This window comes from Muscardinus avellanarius, assembly GCF_963383645.1.
Source record: "Muscardinus avellanarius genome assembly, chromosome: 9".
NCBI lineage: Eukaryota > Metazoa > Chordata > Mammalia > Rodentia > Gliridae > Muscardinus > Muscardinus avellanarius.
In genome coordinates, this window is record NC_137795.1 from 113379003 (window position 1) to 113397393 (window position 18391).

Below are 18391 nucleotides of genomic sequence, written 5' to 3' on the forward strand. Positions count from 1 at the left end.
TCATTATCATGAAATCTACATACACTTAGGTTGGACATTTTTAAAGGTTAAAAGATTAAGCTAAAGAACTCTGAATTCTCAATGACAAACAAATGTATGAATTTTAAACTGCCCAAACACTATATACAGTAAATATATCTTTATGCCCGAGCCATTATTTTAGAGCTATAAAGAGTAGATCATCTATTCCAACATCTGTCTTGCCATTTATATTTACTTACACAATGTCTAAATCATAAAATCCACAGCCATCAGTAATGAGCAGAACCAGACATTTATGTCATCTCTATATACTAAAAGCAGTCAATAATGAACGCTGATATTGTTAAATCACATAATTTGGACATGATCAATATATAATTCATGCTACATGGAAATATCAGTGAATTCTGTTGATCTGCATATTAATGTGTTAATAATTGTGATTAAAAATAAATAAGTTGAGCCGGGTGTGGTGGCGCACGCTTGTAGTCCCCGCGCTTGGGAGGCGGAGACAGGAGGATCGCACAGGCTCGAAGCCAGCTGCACTGGTTTAAGAGACCCTGCTTCCAATTAAAAAAAAAAATTTTTTTTTAAATGGTGTCTGGGAGTGTAGCCCGGAGGTAGAAGGGTTTCCAGGAACCCCAGTACCACCCAAAAAATAAATAAATAAATAAATAAATAAATAAATAAATAAATAAATAAGTTGAGAACAAAGTTCATCCAATACACAGAACTCTGCTGTAAACAACAGCTATTTACATATACACAACTCATTAATAAGCTATAGAACAGCTGGGGGAAAACTAATCAATTACAAAATTTTCTCAATTTGTTAACATAGCTATTCTTTTATGAAAGGATTCTATCTTCTCAGCTCTGGGGAAAATACAAAAGAAAAGAAGTTCAGAGCTAGATCGTTCAAACCCAAGCTCCTTACTCCCAGAAAAATAGTGAATCACGAGTTCAGAACACAGGTACAGAAACTGTACCTGTGTGCCCTTCCAGCTGCAGTCTCAAATCATGCAACCCCCCCCCAAGTCCGGCTTGTGAGTTGTAAAGTTTATGTGATATTTACATAAAACAACCCAATAATTCTAGTCTTCCAACAAGTTCCCATGATCCCCTATGGCCTAGCACTGAACTAATCACTGGACAAATATATCATCTGTACCCCTGGGAAACCTAAATTTGGGAAGGGAGAATAAATAAATAATAAAACAAATTAATAATAAACATGCAAATTTTGACAAAGAATGCCTGTCCAATGAAGGATAAAAGACAGGAATGAGAAAGGGTATGAGGGGCCTGCCAGGGATAAGTGATGCCTCTCCAGGGACACAGAATGTGGGAGGGTCCAGAGAGGACCAGAGGGCAGTACACTGCCAGACTGACTGGACAAGCAGTCAAGGGCCGCACCCAAGACAGGGTCCCTATGCCAGAGTTCAAAAATAATCATAGAATTAAAATAAATGTCAAAAATGAGGCTTACATAAAATGTTATGGAAGTTCAGAAGAAGAAAGATTACTCTCGGCTGGGGAGAAAAGTCTTGGCTGTCGTCGCTGATGGCTGTTGCGCCTCACCTGAAAGCCCGAATTACCAAAAGGCAGGCAGGCAGGCGTTCAGAGGAAACTGTATGTAGACAGGCAGGGAGGTGTGAAGCCCACTCAGTGAGGGGTGCTGCATCACTCGGGAGCTCGTGGAGGGATACCACAGCGACTCACACCTGGGCACCAACATCGGCCTCTGGGCTCAAACTCACCCATCACACAGCTCATTCAGCCATAAAATGAGACCACCCGAAATTCATAGGTTTGCCATCAGAATGTGCACAAACATGTGGCGCGTGTGAGAAGTACAGAGGAGGGTGTCGTCTCGGCCCAGAGGAGAGGCCCAAGCCCTGGCCCGCTGCAAGGACCGCACCCGCGTGGAGTCCTCTCGGTGGACTCTCCTGAGCCGAGAGGCGCGGGCAGCGCTTCGCCTGCAGTGGGCAGCACCCCCTGTGCTGGACGATGCCGCCAGAGGGCAAGGGAGCTCGTCCGGGCGTGCTGGGAGACCTCTCGGGTGTACACCTAGATTTGAGTGTGCAAGCAGTGAGGATCCCTGAACATAACGTAAGTGACAAATTCCCTAAGTGCAATGAAATTTTGATAGTATTAGGTATCTAACAAAATGGTTAAACACCAAAGAGACTCAGAGAGAGATCTTCAGGACAATTACCAAATGAAAGTCACTTCAGCCAGATGTGGTGGCGCACGCTTGTAATCCCAGCATTCTGGAGGCAGAGACTGGAGGGTCGCAGTTGGGACAAACTCAGCTGTTCAGCGAGGCCCTTTGCAATTCAGTGAGACTATGTTTTAAAAATAAAAAAGACTAAAAACTAGGGGTGGGAGTGTAGGTCGGAGGTAAAATGCCCCTGGGTTCCACCTCCAGTACTGAAAAAAAAATCATCATTTCAAAATGCATCTATATAGCTAAGTACAATGACGCACACCTGTCATCCCAACTGCTTGCAGGCTGCAGCAGGAGGATCACAAGTTTGAGGCTAGTCTTGGCAACTTAGCAAGACCCTGTCCCAAAATAAAAATAAAAAGGAGACATATAGCTCAATGATAGACATACTGTGAGTCCACTGGTAAATTTTTTTTTTTTTTTTTTTTTTTTTTGCGGGTCTGGGAATGGAACCCGGGGGCATTCTACCTCTGAGCTACACCCCCTGCCCTATTTTTTATTCTTTATTTTGAAACCGGGTCTCACTGAGTTGCAGAGGGCCTCACTAAGTAGCTGAGGCTGTCCACGAACCGCGATCCTCCAGATCTCAGCCTCCCGAATGCTGGGATTACAAGCATGCGCCACCACGCCCGGCTCACTGGTAAATTTTAAAACAAAAAAAAAAAAAGCATACATTTGGTGAATTTTAAAACATAATTTTAAAACATAATTATTGTAAAAATTTTAGAATACCTGTAAATATCTGCAAATTTTGTCTTAAGACAATTTTTTTGTCTTAAGACAAAATTTTACCTGAGTGCCTATAGTTAGTATTTTAAAAGCAAAACAAATGTGGCTTCCAGAGATAAAGAAGACTTTCTTAAAAATAATGATTTAGTGATAGGCCCATAAAAACACTCTTTTTGTTTCTAAGTACTAGTTCACAGTCTGTAGACTCTCAAATGCAGGCACATTACCTAACGAGCCAGATGACGCATGGTGGGTACTTACTGCTGGCTTCACTAGCAGCTGCCCCGTCACTGTGAACATACGGGAGAGGCCAACGGGTGTGCACACTGCAGAAAAGAGAAGATCACCCACAGGAGGACTGTGCTTCAGCGCGAAAGACAAACCGCTGGCCACAGGACACACAGCCGCTCGGGCACTGTCATGCTAAGTGCATTCCTGTCTCCAACGTGGACTCCAGAGCTTGTCAGCCGCTCTTCCCTTGGTCAGCAGAGAAGCTCAGGCGGCGTGAGGAGGGTGGCAGAGCTCCCTCTAGGGAGATCCGTGAGGGCAAGAGAAGGCTTGGGTATTCAAGACTAGCTGCTGAGCAACAGCAAGGCCTTGGTTCAAACACGTTTTTAAAAATTTACAGCAGAGAACAGATTAAGTGTTATGTACCTGTAGGATTGAGAACCTGAAAAGACTTTGGTCTTAAGTCCTTTAAACAATTTAACAACTTGTCTTTGAGATAGGATATGATGCCTCAAGTAAAACAAATTTTTAAATAAAAAACACAAATTTATCATATAAGAATCTACCATTTCCACTTAAAAGCAGACTCCAGTATTAGAATAGGTTGTACATGGAATGTAGGGCACGTATACGTGTGTGTGTGTGTGTGTGTGTGTGTGTGTGTGTGTGTGTGTCCAACCCAGTGAAAAAGGCTTTTCTACTCCAGTAACAGTAGTCTATTATTTCAAGTATCAGTTCATGATCATTTATCTTGAACAATAAAAATTCAGGTCCAACTCAAAAACTCCTTGAGGAGTCTCATAAGGAAGCTTTCCCATAATTTTCCAGAATACAGGACAACTCTACCTTCCTATCAATATCAAAACAGAAAAATACTTACAGAGAAGTAGCAAACATCCCATCAATGATATACAGGAGTACAAATAGGGTAGGTAAAACTCCCAGAGGTCTATGAAAAAAATTAAATGCATTTTATTAAGTCCAAAATACTACACATTAGGATATAGAGAACATATTAAGACAAAATATAGGATGACTATATCTAAATGTATACCAAAAATTGTAACTGCTGATTTGAATACACGAAGCCATGTAAACTCTACGATGTAAATTGTAGAATAAAAAGACCTAAAGTAGGAGGAAATAATGCTTTGCAAAACATGTTTGAAAGGAGAAAAGGCCTCCATAAAATTTCAAGAATGAAAACCAATAAAATTTACAAAAACCTGCAAAGCTATTTTATTCTGCACATATAAAGTAAATGAACACTCATTTCTTAAATATATCTAAAGAGTTAATTCTGTAAATTAGCACTGAGGGCTGACTATACGGAAAATTATGAAAATGTCTTAGTGTCCTCTGTAGCCATGTCTCCCTGTGGCCGCTGCAGAGCTGAGCAAACCCTACCGTACAGAGACGCCATGCTCGCAGCGTCGTTGCCGATCAGCGCGGAAGCCACCCACACGATGCCAAGGACCAGCAGCGCCAGCAGCAGCAGCATGACCAGAGTCTCCAGGACGCGGGCTCGGATCCCCTGCAAGCACAATTGGCACAGGAGCTGAAGGTTTCATGGCTTGTCAACAACCAGGCTTGTGTCGACAGAAAAGCCTAAGATAATCCTCTGGGAGGGAAGAGCACTTACATTTTTCAATTTATATTTACACTTATTATATGTATGTTATAGACTTAATATATATTATTTATATAAATTTACACTTATTAGAAAATACTAAATGCTTAGTTCATAATGTTTAGACTGACTTTTAAAAAGTATAGAAAATAATGTTACATTTGGGATAAAGTACAAAAAAACTCCTTCATATAGAAAGCTTATGGCATCATTTTTGACAATTAATTACCTAATACTTCCCACTAAGAACACAGACTTGAGTTTCTCTGTGTGCTTCTGATCAAGACAGCCTCAGTCTCGTGGGCTTGGACACCATGAAATCACAGAGCACCACCTTACTGGAGGGCCTGATGGGGAGAAGGAGGTCTATGCAGCGCCTCAGCCTCCAGAGCCCTCTAGTGTGCAGCTGGAGAACTGTCTGCTGTGATCCAACTTTTACAGCAAGGGCATACAATTCCTTTTTCACACTAGATAGAATGTTCATTAATCATGGGGCTGAAATAAAACAATCACTGTGCACATTTTTTTAGTACTGGGGATTGAACGCAGGGGCATTCTCTCTCCAAGCTACAATCCCACACCACACCTTCTCCTTTTTATTTTGAAACAGCTAAGTTCCTGAGGCTGGCCTGAAAACTGCAATTCTCCTGTCTCCACCTCCCACATACTGGAATTACAGGAGTACAGAGAACCCGGCCATTATGCACACTTTTAAATTTTTAAATAAATTCTGAGCTGGGTGCAGTGGTGCACACCTGTAAGACCAGTACCTGGAAGCCTGAGAAAGAAGATCACAGGGTCAAGACCTGCCTTGGCAACTCAGCGGCTAATAAAGGTCCTCAGCAATTTAGTGATATCCTGCTTCAAAATAAAGATAAATAAATAAAAAGGGCTGAGGGTACAGCTCAGCAGTAGAATACTTCTGGGTTCAATCCCCAGTACAATCATTCTTCTATCTCAAGGCCAAACTAGAGGCTAGACTTTTTTTTTTTTTTTGTACTAGGAATGGAACCCAGGGGCAGCACCAGGCCCCAGAGAGGAGAGGGACTCAGAATGGAGCTCAGAGCCACAGAGGAGATACACTGGCCTCACGACCGAGGATGCGGCAGCAGCGCCTTACTACCGGCAGCAGCGGCGAGTTCACCGGACGACTCCAGACCAACGCACTCAACAGCCCACCAGGCTCCAGAGAGGAGCGGCAGACAGCGAGCCGAGGTGAGCCGCTACGGAACAGCCGGTAGGAATTCGGCAGATTTTTTGGCGCAGGGAGCGTCTAAATCTCCCAGTGGCTGGGCTCAGCACACCCTGCAGGGACTCAGAGCAGAGTGCAAAACCAGAGAAGAAATACGCCAGCCTCACGGCCGAGGGCATGGCAGCGGCACCATATTGCCACGGGCGGCAGCAGCAGCGAATTCACCGAGTCCACTACAACTCCATCTGCACACTCAACAACAGTGAGTCAAATTGCAGCCCTTAGAGGAGAAATCCCAGTACTGACTCCCAGAGACTTGACCCAGTGGGGGAGTGGCAGTGGCAAAGATATCACACCATAGGAGAACGCCCAACCTGGCACCCCCCATGGTCTAAAGCAGCTTCGATTGACTCCCTGGGTCTGAGACTCTGCGATACAACCTAATAAAGGAGTAGTGGGGACTGAGATACCACAGATTCGAGATCCACAGCACCTTAAGTGAAGTCGTACTGACCCAGGGAAAAACCCAGAGAAGGCACAAACTTCCGAAATCATGGGAAAGAGGAATAACAATGGAGCAATGAATGCCCACAACCCCACAACATCATAACCTGATAAGACAGAAATTCAGAGATTTCTAGAAGATCAAATCAGGAAAATAACTGTAGAAATAATAGAGGTGTTTCGAAAAGAATTCAGAGAGAGCCAAAAAGAGATAAAGGATGCAATTAATGAAGTAAAGGCCTCAATTCAAAGCACAAACAACCGATTAGAACACATGGAGAACAGAATCTCGCTCTTAGAAGATAAGCAATCCAAAAATGAACGCATAGTTTCTAAATTAGAAAAAAAAATATCCAACAGCAGGAATCTGACATTGAAGAAATATGGGCCCATTTTAAGAGAGCTAACCTAAGAATAATTGGAATAGAGGAGGGAAAAGAAAGTGAAACCAAAGGGATCAACAATCTCTTCAAGGAAGTAATAGCAGAAAATTTTCCAAACATAGAGCAAGAGGTCGATACACAGGTCCAGGAAACGTATAGAACTCCCTTTAGACAGGATTGGAGAAGAGGATCCCCACGCCACATAATTGTCAAAATGACCAATGTGGAAGCTAAGCAGAGAATCTTAAAGGCAACAAAAACAAAGGGCCAAGTGACATTCAGAGGCAAACCAATTAGAATCACTCCAGACTTCCCAAACCAAGTCATGAGAGCCAGAAGGCCTTGGAGTAACATATTCCAAACTCTGAAAGAAAACAACTTCCAGCCAAAAATTTCCTACCCAGCAAAATTTTCTATCAAATTAGATGGAAAAATAAGAAGCTTCCATGACAAACAGAAACTGAAGGAATTTATGTCTTCAAAACCAACGCTAAAGAAAATACTCAAAGAGATTAACTACAAAGAAGAAATAGGTAACACACACCAGAACCAGAGAAACAAGATTTTCCATCCAACAAACAACTAAGATTGGTTATCTGTGGAGATTCATTATTTATGTTAGTCTTTTACCTATCTCTAAATGGTATTGTTTGCTTTTATTGTTGCTAATTTTTAGGATTTTTAGTTGGAATATTAATATACCTTCAGATATAGCATTTGGAAATATTTTATCCCATTCTATCAGTAACTTTTAACTCTGTTTACATTGTCTTTGGATATACAATATTTTTTAATTTTTAGGGAGTTTGTTTACCCTTTTGTTGCCTATGCCATTGAAATCATATCCAAGAAATCACTGCCAATTTCAATGCTGTGAGGTTTTATGACCCAGATTTTATTCTAAAAGTTTATAGTCTTAAGATTTATGTTTAGGTCTTTTATCTATTTTGAGTTAATATTTGTATATGGTGTTAGGTAAGGGTCCAATTTTATTCTTTTTCATGTAATTATTATTTTTCAACAATATTTTGTTAAAAATTATTATTTCCTCCACCAAATGTTCGTGGAAACCTTGTCAAAAATAACCTGACAATAGCCGGGCGTGGTGGCGCACGCTTGTAATCCCCGCGCTTGGGAGGCGGAGACAGGAGGATCACGCAGGTTCGAAGCCAGCCGCGCTGGCGTAAGAGACCCTGTTTCAAAAATATAAAATAGGTCTGGGAGCATAGCCAGGAGGTAGAAGGGCTTCCAGGAACCCCAGTACCACCAAAAAAAAAAATAAATAAATAAATAAATAAATAAATAAATAACCTGACAATATATGGAAGAATTTATCTCTAGGCTTTTATTTAATTCCAATGGTTTATTTTTTTATTTATTTTTATTTATTTTTAATTTTTTTGCGGGTCTGGAGATGGAACCCAGGGGCATTCGACCTCCGAACTATACCCCCTGCCCTATTTTTTATTCTTTATTTTGAAACCGGGTCTCACTGAGTTGCAGAGGGCCTCACTTAGTAGCTGAGGCTGTCCGCGAAGCGCGATCCTCCGGTCTCAGCCTCCCGAATGCTGGGATTACAAGCGTGCGCCACCACGCCCGGCTTTAACTCCAATGGTTTATATACCTGCCTTTATAACAGTACTACACTGTTTCAATTATTGTAGCTTTATATGGTTTGAAATCAGAAAATATACATCTTCTAGCTTTGTTCTTTTTCGAGATCGTTTTGGGTATCTAGAGTCCATATTCCACATTAGGATAGATTTTTTTCTGAAAAATAAACAAATAAATATATGATAGTTTCACTAAAAAAAAAAAGAAAAAATATTCTCTGGTAAGAAAGAAAGTAAAAAGAAATATTGAAATGTTATCTTTAAGTCATCAAAAGCTTGGTATCAGACAAATGAAACTGTTATGTGAGATTATCATTGTTAATTTTGGATAAATTGCTATAATACTAGATGTCAACCACTAAGCCAAGCATGGGAAGGAGGGATGGGGAGGGAACGGGGTGGGGATTGGGTGGGTGCTGACTGAGCGATGTGTGCATGTATGTCTACAAAAGTTTTTTTTTAATCCCATTATGATGTATGAATACGGTGCACCAATAAAAAATAAATTAAAAAAAAAAGGAATGGAACCCAGGGGCATTCTAACTCCGAGCTACACCCCAGCACTATTTTTTATTCTTTATTTTGAAACAGGGTCTCACTGAGTTGCAATGGGCCTCACTAAGTAGCTGAGGCTGTCTGAGAACCATGATCCTCCTGTCTCAGCCTCCTGAGTGCTGGGATTACATACGTGCACTACCACGCCCGGCTCTAGATCCTGGACTTTTACACTTGAAGACTGCCGGACACGGCAAAAGCAGAACTTCCTTAAACTCCTGAAGAGCCGCTGAATGTCTGCTTCCACACACAAACTTAAACACTGATGTTGATGTTTTCTACCCACATCTAACAAAAAAGTTGTAAGTATAACCATGTTTCTTAATAAATCATGTAATCTTTCATTCCACACTTAATAACTTAAAGCCATCAGTTACATAGATCCAAAACATTCACTTCAATTTCGTCTTCAATACTCGTCCTTCAAGTCTGAGTTGCAGGATTAGGGTGGGCGCCAACTGCATCACCCATTTCTACAAACTCGGGCAGGGAGGAAATGCCCTAGAACCACGCAGAGGTCTTTCCAGCCTCCTTAGGCCGGAGTGAGCCTTTCACAGCAGCACAGCACGCGCCAGTCAAGGGCTGCAAACAACGACACCACACTGCTGGTGAGCAGCAAGCCGAAGTGTGAAGAGAAACCCAAGCACAGAGATGGCTGCAGCTAAAACACAGTGCCACGAGTACGGCTGAAGGAGAAGCCACTTAACGACAATAATTCTAGCCACCTTATGAAGAAATAGGTATTCAGACATGAAAAAAACGAGTTGAAGAAAAACTTCATTTTAAACAGAAGTCTTTTAAACTGATTCCTCTTTTTACTCTGATAATAGAGAAATTAAAGTTAATGCTATTAAAAACTTAAGGTAGCCAGGCGTGGTGGTGCACGCTTGTAATCCCCGCACTTGGGAGGCTGAGACAGGAGGATCGCACAGGTTCGAAGCCAGCCTCAGCTACTTAGTGAGGCTCTCAGCAGTTTCCAAATAAAATATAAAGTGGGTCTGGGAGTATAGCCCAGAGGTAGAAAGCCCCTGGGCTCCACCCCCAGTACCACCAAAAAAAAAAAAAAAAAAAACTTAAGGTAACAAAGAAAGACTTGTAGTTATTTTGGTTTGGGGGAGGGTTTTGTGGTTTTCTATATTTTTTGTTTCTTGTTGTTTTTTTTTTGTGGTACTGGGGTTCCTGGAAACCCTTCTACCTCCAGGCTACACTCCCAGACTATATATATATATATATATATAACAGAGTCTCTTAAGCCAGCGCGGCTGGCTTCGAACCTGCGTGATCCTCCTGTCTCCGCCTCCCAAGAGCGGGGATTACAAGCCTGCCCACCACGCCCGGCTTATTTTGTATATTTTAATAAATACACTGTACATTTAAGAAACTTGAGTTTATCTAATATCAAAGTAATCATGTCAGTACTAATATCAAAAACAATGTTACTTCCTAAGATACTTCCTATGGAGAAAGTCAATATAGTGAAGAGCAGTGAAAGGTTTAGCAACATATTAACAAAATAACAAAATACATACAAATACTGAAACAGAAAAAAGATACAACCAAATATATCCACTACCACTATATATGCAAATTAGATCAAAACCCATATTTCAATTTTGTCCTGAATCTGCAATTCAGATATTCTTTTCTAATTGAAAGCAGGGATTCAGCAGATACTTGTACACTGGTGCTTTAAGCAGTGGTGGTCACAGTGTGGAAAGACAGCACTTTTCTCTTCAGAAAAGAATATCTGAGCGGGGCATGGTGGGCACGCTTGTCATCCCCGCGCTTGGGAGGCGGAGACAGGAGGATCGCGCAGGTTTGAAGCCAGCCTCGCTGGCTTAAGAGACTCTGTTCCCAAATAAAAATATAAAAATGGGTCTAGGAGTGTAGCCCAGAGGTAGAGGGGCTTCCAGGAACCCCAGTATCACAAAAAAAAAAGAAAAGAAAATGTGAATTGCAAGAACAATATGCACTCTTATCATATCACCCCATTGGTACAAATTCAAGATTGAGAAGAAATGTCCCAAGACCATGGAGAAGTCCTAGCTCTGCATGAGGCCTCAGGGGTGAGTGGCCTTAAAGATGCAGAAGGCACATTGCAAGTAAACAATGATAAATAAGTGAAAGAACACAACCCAAAGATTATCAAGTAAATGCAATTCTAAAACTTAGCAGGAGTCTCCACTTTTGTACAAAAGCATGCAAAGGAATCAAGTGAGACAAAGGACATTTCACACTGACAGAAGTAGGTTTTATTTCTTTGGTTTAAGTAGTGAGCAGTTAAACCATATAAACTGTGCAAAATGTATTTCCAATTGGTTAATATTTCTTTCTTTCTTTTTTTTTTTTTTGTGCATCTGGGGATGGAACCCAGGGGCATTCGACCTCCAAGCTACACTCCCTTCCCTATTTTTTATTCTTTATTTTGAAACCGGGTCTCACTGAGTTGCAGAGGGCCTCACTAAGTAGCTGAGGCTGTCGGCGAACCGCGATCCTCCAGGACTCAGCCTCCCGAATGCTGGGATTGCAAGCGTGCGCCACCATGCCCGGCTGGTTAATATTTCTTTTGAAAGACAAAATAACTCACAAAAGGAAATCTGCTAATTTTGTTATGTAAAAAATAATTAACAAGATTAAACTTACAGAAAAATATTCTGTAATATAAACCATAAGAATTATTCAATATGAGCCGAGCATGGTGGCGCACACTTGTAATCCCAGCATTTGGGAGGCTGAGACAGGAGGATCGTGGTTCGCGGCCAGCCTCAGCTACTTAGTGAGGCCCTTTGCAACTCAGTGAGACCCTGTCTCAAATTAAAGGATAAAAACTAGGGCTGGGGTGTAGCTCAGAGGTGCCCTTGGGTTCCATCCCCAGTACCACAAAAAATTATAATTATTCAATATGATCTATGCCTGTTCCATAGAATGGTGAAGATAATTGATACAATAAGGGGTGACTTATTCTGCTTGAATCCACTAGAAGATGGGACAGTTGTGTTTTCCTTTTTTAATTTTATGTTCATAATTAAATGAATCACAATGCACCCAACCTGAAATCAGATCAAAATCATAGTCATGAGCTTTAGACAGCTGCCACGGAGAGAGAAGTCTCTTCACTAAATGCAGTGTGGCAGAAGGTGACGGGACCGTAAGTAACCAGAGATGTCACCGTTTAACTCAGGACCAACTGGCTAATACGAGTACCAAAAATCTATAAGCTATTATTACTGTCTTTCCTGAGATCATAAAAATATTACAAAACCTGAAGAATACAGGCTTTGTGGCATGTAAAGTATGAGATTCCTCGGCTCTGCAGTGTGGTTTGTCTGCAGAGTCATGAAAAGCATGGGGAATATTGCTACTCTTAGTCACCAGAAGAACAGCATATAAGCAAAATCAAGTCTGCCACACGGTCCTTTTCCGTCCAGAGTCAGAGCCCAGAGCTGGCGTGTCCCAGGAGGTGTTTCCCATCGACTTCACTCAGGCATAAACTGAGCTAAACGACTGACCAGACATCAGAAAAACTATCAAAATACCTTCAAATGACAAGGTGACAAAGCACTGTTAAAAGACCTATATTAGCCTTAAATTTTGTGTTTATTATGCTGCTATCAATCCCCAGAACAAAGAAATCAATAAACACTGTTAAAAAGGAAGAAGGCCTCCATTGTCGCCACTGTTTATCTTAGACGGTGAGAAGTCTCCAGAATCTAAGCTCAAAGAGGTGCAAGTCTTCCTCTTTGTTACCAACAACTGTACTTCACATATTCTGGGTGTTCATGCCATATATTTCTATGATTTCAGGAACTTGACAATATTTCTATTCCCAGTATGAATACATATCCTAACCCACCCTAAAAAAATATGTTACTTTAAAGCAACTCTTTCCCATATGGAATAAGCACACAGTATATTCATTTAAATACCACTGAGATAAGTACTTTTTGGCAAACACCATATTGTTTTTAAGAAAAGCTACATAACCAGTTACACTAGCTTCATACCAGTATTATTTCTGAAATTATAATGAATCTATATCATAGTAATTAAATTAGATGGCATGGGCTATAGTGAAGACCAAACACGTGTAGAACTAGATTTATTTTAGATATAAGTACTGAATGGATAGTCTAAAACCCTGACATGTTGTAACTGCTTCTTAGATTTTGTCCTGGTCAATGACACATTTAATTGCTCTCTACTGAACATCAATGAAGTGAAAATTACAATGTACTTGCAAAAGCTCTACCAAGAAGTTGGTGTGTTTCCATGGTGATGACCATTTAAACAAGGCTCTGCCTGACATCTTGCCTCCTATAAGGAATGTAAACACCACTTCATACAATATGTCTTCACCCATTAGGAAAGCCTGGGAAAACTTCTACATTCACACCACATTTAAAATAAATATCAAGTCATTGTTTCAATTAAAGAAAAGAGTTTCTTAGTAACATTAAGATAAGGTTTGCTTAGCATGGCATCAAGACTGCACCTAAAGTACACAGTCACTGTGGGGTCAACAGGAGCTCCAATAAAGAACAGAAAATAAAAGCAGATATTGATTATTTAAAACCATGAAAAAAAACTACAAACAAGCATCTCTAGAAAGTGTCAAACACTTGCCCCTTTGCTTCCAAAGCAACCACTAAGTCTATACACAAATGAGCTTTGGTAAGAAAATACCTTTGCAGAAACATTCTTTCTTCTATTTCTATTCTAATAAGATTTTAGTTATCAGTTTCATGTAGAAGAGATAGGACTGACATACCAGAGCTCCTGCCCGCTGCTTACATGTGCTTACCGAATCTTCACAATAAATTAGAAGGTATATTTATTATAGCTAAGGAAGTTCAGACTTAAGAATGAAGGAATCTGCCCGTGGTCACACCTTGAACACACAAGAACTGACTTCAAACTCAGGTCTAACAGCCTGCAGAGCGTCGTGTGCCTCACTCCCCAGAGACAGAGACCAGACAGACGCCAAACGACGTGGGAATTGGGAAACAGGAATCTTAAAACATCTGTGTGGCGGTTTATAACTTTAGCAAAGAACACAAAAGCTTTTTTAAAAAAAATCAGAGCATTAAGCCGGGCATGGTGGCGCACGCTTATAATCCCAGAGCTTGGGAAGCTGAGACAGGAGGATCTCACAGGTTCGAAGCCAGCCTCAGCTACTTAGTGAGGCTCTCAGCAACTTAGTGAGACCCTGTTTCAAAATAAAGAATAAAATAGGTCTGGGAGTATAGCCCAGAGGTAGAAAAGCCCCTGGGTTTCACCCCTAGTACATAAATAAATAAATTAATTAACTAATAAAATCAGAACATTAATTTTCAAGTGTGTAACAGCAAGCTTCCACTGAGGTCCAATGATCAGTCCTGCAGAAAACTTTTAATACAATAGAACATCGTAGCCTATACGCTACTATTCATTCCATAAAACACCTAGGCATAAACTCAATAAAGATACACTAAGGTTATTATTTATTAGATTACAGGAAAGATACTAGGGCTTAAATATAAAGCAATTCCATATGACAATTCAGATACAGTATCATATTGCTTATGTGGCAAAGAATACACTTACAGAAAAGTGCTAGGTATCCAAACCTCAGAGAAGCCTGCTCTATGAGAGTCCAGGCGAGGCTCACAGAGCCTGGAGGTGGCTGCCTCACTCCAGACCGAGCCTCGGTCAGCCTCATGGGCAGGTCTCCCGGGATCCCCTGTCTCCTGTAGGTCTCCACAAAGGAAACTCTGGGGCGGGGGGTACACATGCATGTACATTTTATATTTTTCCATTGAAATTATGAAGTTGGCATTTCGTTTTATGTATTAGCTTCTGTTTGGTTAATGTGTACCCATCACCAAGAAATGAATCATCTTTGCTCCTTTCTGTTTCATAGTAGAAGTGCACCGTTCAGTTCAGCTTTGTATATCTTTAAAACACCTGCAGATATACCATCCATCTTGAAAGGACACTATGACCCCTGCAGCAGCAAGGAGTCCTTCCAACAACATCAACCTTTCCACCAACCCTTCAAAGGGAATCACAAAACAGCACCATGTTATCATTTATTTCATTTTATAATTGTAGTAAAATATATTGAACATAAAGGCCATCATTTTAACTGTATGTATGAATGTATGTGTGTATACACATATACATATATAGACATATGTACATATATACACACACTATATATAGTTACTATATACATATATAGTAACTGTGGGATATATATATATGTGTGTGTGTGTGTGTGTGTGTGTGTGTGTGTGTGTGTGTGTAGATAGATGTGTGTGTGTGTGTGTGTGTGTGTGTGTGTGTGTGTGTGTGTGATAGTATGATACTAGAGCTTGTACTCAGGGGTATTCTACCTCTGAGCTATACCCCCAGCCTTGGTTTATATTTTTATTTTGAAACAAGGTCTCACTAAGTTGCAGGAGTCCTCAAGAGGTAGACACAAACCTGAGATTCTCCTGACTCAGCCTCCCAAGTCCAGGGATGACAGGTGTATGCCACCATGCCCAGCAACCATTTTTAACTACATATGGTTCGGTATGCTGCCTGTATGCACACTACTGTGGTGCCATCTCTACTATCCATGTCCAAAACTCTCCATCCTCTTCAATGGAAGCTGGACACCCAGTAAGACTAACCCATGAGCCTCCACCCACTGTGCCACCACCACTCTACCTCCTGTCTGTGTGACTATGAGGACTCAGGACTCCTCCTCAGGTGTGGCCACACAGTGTCTGCTGCTGGGGGCCGTTACATTTCACTCACACAAGGTCTTCAAGGTTCATGCAGACTGCAGAACTTCCTTGTGTGAAGAACTTCCTTCCTCAAGGCTGCACAAACCCACTGTGGGTCCCCCTTCCTCAAGGCTGCACAAACCCACTGTGGGTCCCCCCCCCATCCTCTAGGCTGCACAGACCTGCTGTGGGTCCCCCTTCCTCAAGGCTGCACAGACCCGCTATGGGTCCCCCATCCTCTGGGCTGCACAAACCCACTGTGGGTCCCCCTTCCTCAAGGCTGCACAGACCCGCTGTGGGTCCCCCTTACCCTGAAGGCTGCACAGACCCACTGTGGGTCCCCCTTACCCTGAAGGCTGCACAGACCCACTGTGGATCCCCTTCCTGAAGGCTGCACAGACCCGCTGTGGGTCCCCCTTACCCCGAAGGCTGCACAGACCCACTGTGGGCCCCCCTTTATCCTGAAGGCTGTACAGACCCGCTGTGGGCCCCCCCTTATCCTGAAGGCTGCACAGACCCACTGTGGGTCCCCCTTCCTCAAGGCTACACAGACCTGCTGTGGGTCCCCCTTATCCTGAAGGCTGCACAGACCCGCTGTGGGCCCCCCCTTATCCTCTAGGCTGCACAGACCCACTGTGGGTCCCCCTTCAAGGCTGCACAGACCCGCTGTGGGCTCCCCCTTATCCTGAAGGCTGCACAGACCCACTGTGCCCCCCCCTTTATCCTGAAGGCTGCACAGACCCGCTGTGGGCCCCCCTTCCTCAAGGCTGCACAGACCCGCTGTGGCCCCACGCTGCTCACTGTTCCTCTTGCCAATGGTTGCTTCTAGTCTTTCCCTACTGTGACCACCACTGCTGTAAAGCAAGAGTGTGCAAAATATCTACTGAATGCCTGCTTCAACCCTCTATATAGCTACCCCAAAGAGAACTTGCTGGGGCAGAAAGTAATTATGCTTTTAGTTTTTTGAGGAAACACCATAGTTTTTCTAGACCAGCTACATCACTGCACATTCTGACCAACAGTGCACAAGAATGCGGATTCCCCACACACCATCTAGTCGCCATTCTAACAGGTGTGCCGCAGTGCCGCATTACAGTTGTGTTCTCTGACAGGTAAGTTCTACCATCTTGTTTGTGAAAATCACTGTGGCCTGTCTTGGCTCTGCTCTTCTATAAAATGTGTACTGTTCGTTGTATTCCATGAAAACGCTCTTAGGATTTTTATTAGAAGCTCTTGAGCGCAGACTGTCCATCGCGTATTTAGGTCTTCCTTGCATCTTTCAGTAGGATTATTTCCATGAAGGCTTTAATTACTGTTTGTTGGGTTTATGTCAATATGCTTTAGACTGACTTTTATTATAAAAAGGACCTTCTAATTAGATTTTTCTTTATTGCTGGTATTTATTGATTTTATTTATCCTATATCCACCCTCCTCATTAAATTTTTATTTGAAATAATAAATTATTTTTAGATTTTATAGAATCTTCTCCAAAATCACTTGATAATTATTTTGCTTTTCATTTGAATTTTTTTTGGTCTTACTATATTGATAAGAGTTCCAATACAATGTTGATTATTAGAAATAAAATATTTAAAAAGAAATTCTAATAAAAATAATTTTAAATTTTTATAATTAAGTATTATGTCAGCGTTTGGCTTAAGATAAAAATCCATTATCAAGAAAATTCCCTTTTGTCCAGGTGTGGCATCATATGTCTGTAATCCCAGTGACTTCATAGGCTGAGACAGGAGGATCACAAATTCGAAGCCAGCGTGGGCAACTTAGCAAAGCCCTCAGCAAGTTAGTGAGATTCTGTTTAAAAAAAAAAAATAAGGCTAGGGGTGTAGTTCAAAGAGTTCCATCCCCAGTAAAGGAAGGGAGGGGGGAGAGACTTTATAACGAGGTTTTTGAATATAATTAAACTACAGGAACATTTCTGTAGCTTCTAGGAGAGGCTTGAGCATCATTGGTGTAAATATTGACAGGGAATAAAAGACTCTGGAGTCTACTACCACCTCTACGCTGGACTTTCAGGAGAAAACCAGGACTTCAAACACGATCCGTAAAGTTCATGCAATAAAACATGCCTTGATTATCACTCAAGATACTTCAAACATAAAATGGAACAAAATATATGAAAATACTCTTAAAATAGTAAATAAACATTTTCTTTTTTTCTTTTTTGCGGTACTGGGGATTGAACCCTGGAGCATTCTACCTCCGAGCTACACTCCCAGCCCTATTTTTCAGTCTTTATTTTGAAACAGTCTCACTAAGCTGCAGGGGCCTCACTAAGTTGCTGAGGCTGGCCATGGACCTGCGATCCTCCTGTCTCAGCCTCCCAAGTACTGGGATTCCAAGTGTGCACCACCACACCTGGAATGTGAAGGAAAAGGTCTCGAGGCTGTTTTAAGTAAGAGTTGAATGCAGCATGTAAGAGTCTAGGCTAACAGAGCATTCTGTGAGTTCACTCTGACTGCTCGCCAGCTCTGTGGCAAGCAGCGCAGCTGACAGCGCCGTCAAAGGAACTCCAGCCTCGGGGCTGCGACAGAGCAGGGAGAGAGGGAGAGCCAGACAGACAGGAGGACGGCT

The 18391-nt window shown here is 41.8% G+C and overlaps 1 protein-coding gene across 3 annotated transcripts in view; it reads right to left on the reverse strand.

Annotated features, from left to right (window-relative positions):
- Nucleotides 1-18391, reverse strand: part of LMBR1 (limb development membrane protein 1) — a gene marked incomplete at both ends in the record, with an annotated part of 138912 nt that overhangs the window by 41794 nt on the left and 78727 nt on the right. For all 3 annotated transcript variants that reach the window (XM_080701133.1, XM_080701132.1, XM_080701131.1), the window contains 3 exons: nucleotides 3203-3267; nucleotides 4050-4118; nucleotides 4577-4703. In XM_080701133.1, coding sequence (XP_080557259.1) covers nucleotides 3203-3267; nucleotides 4050-4118; nucleotides 4577-4703 — 261 coding nt within the window. The remainder of the gene's footprint in view (nucleotides 1-3202; nucleotides 3268-4049; nucleotides 4119-4576; nucleotides 4704-18391) is intronic.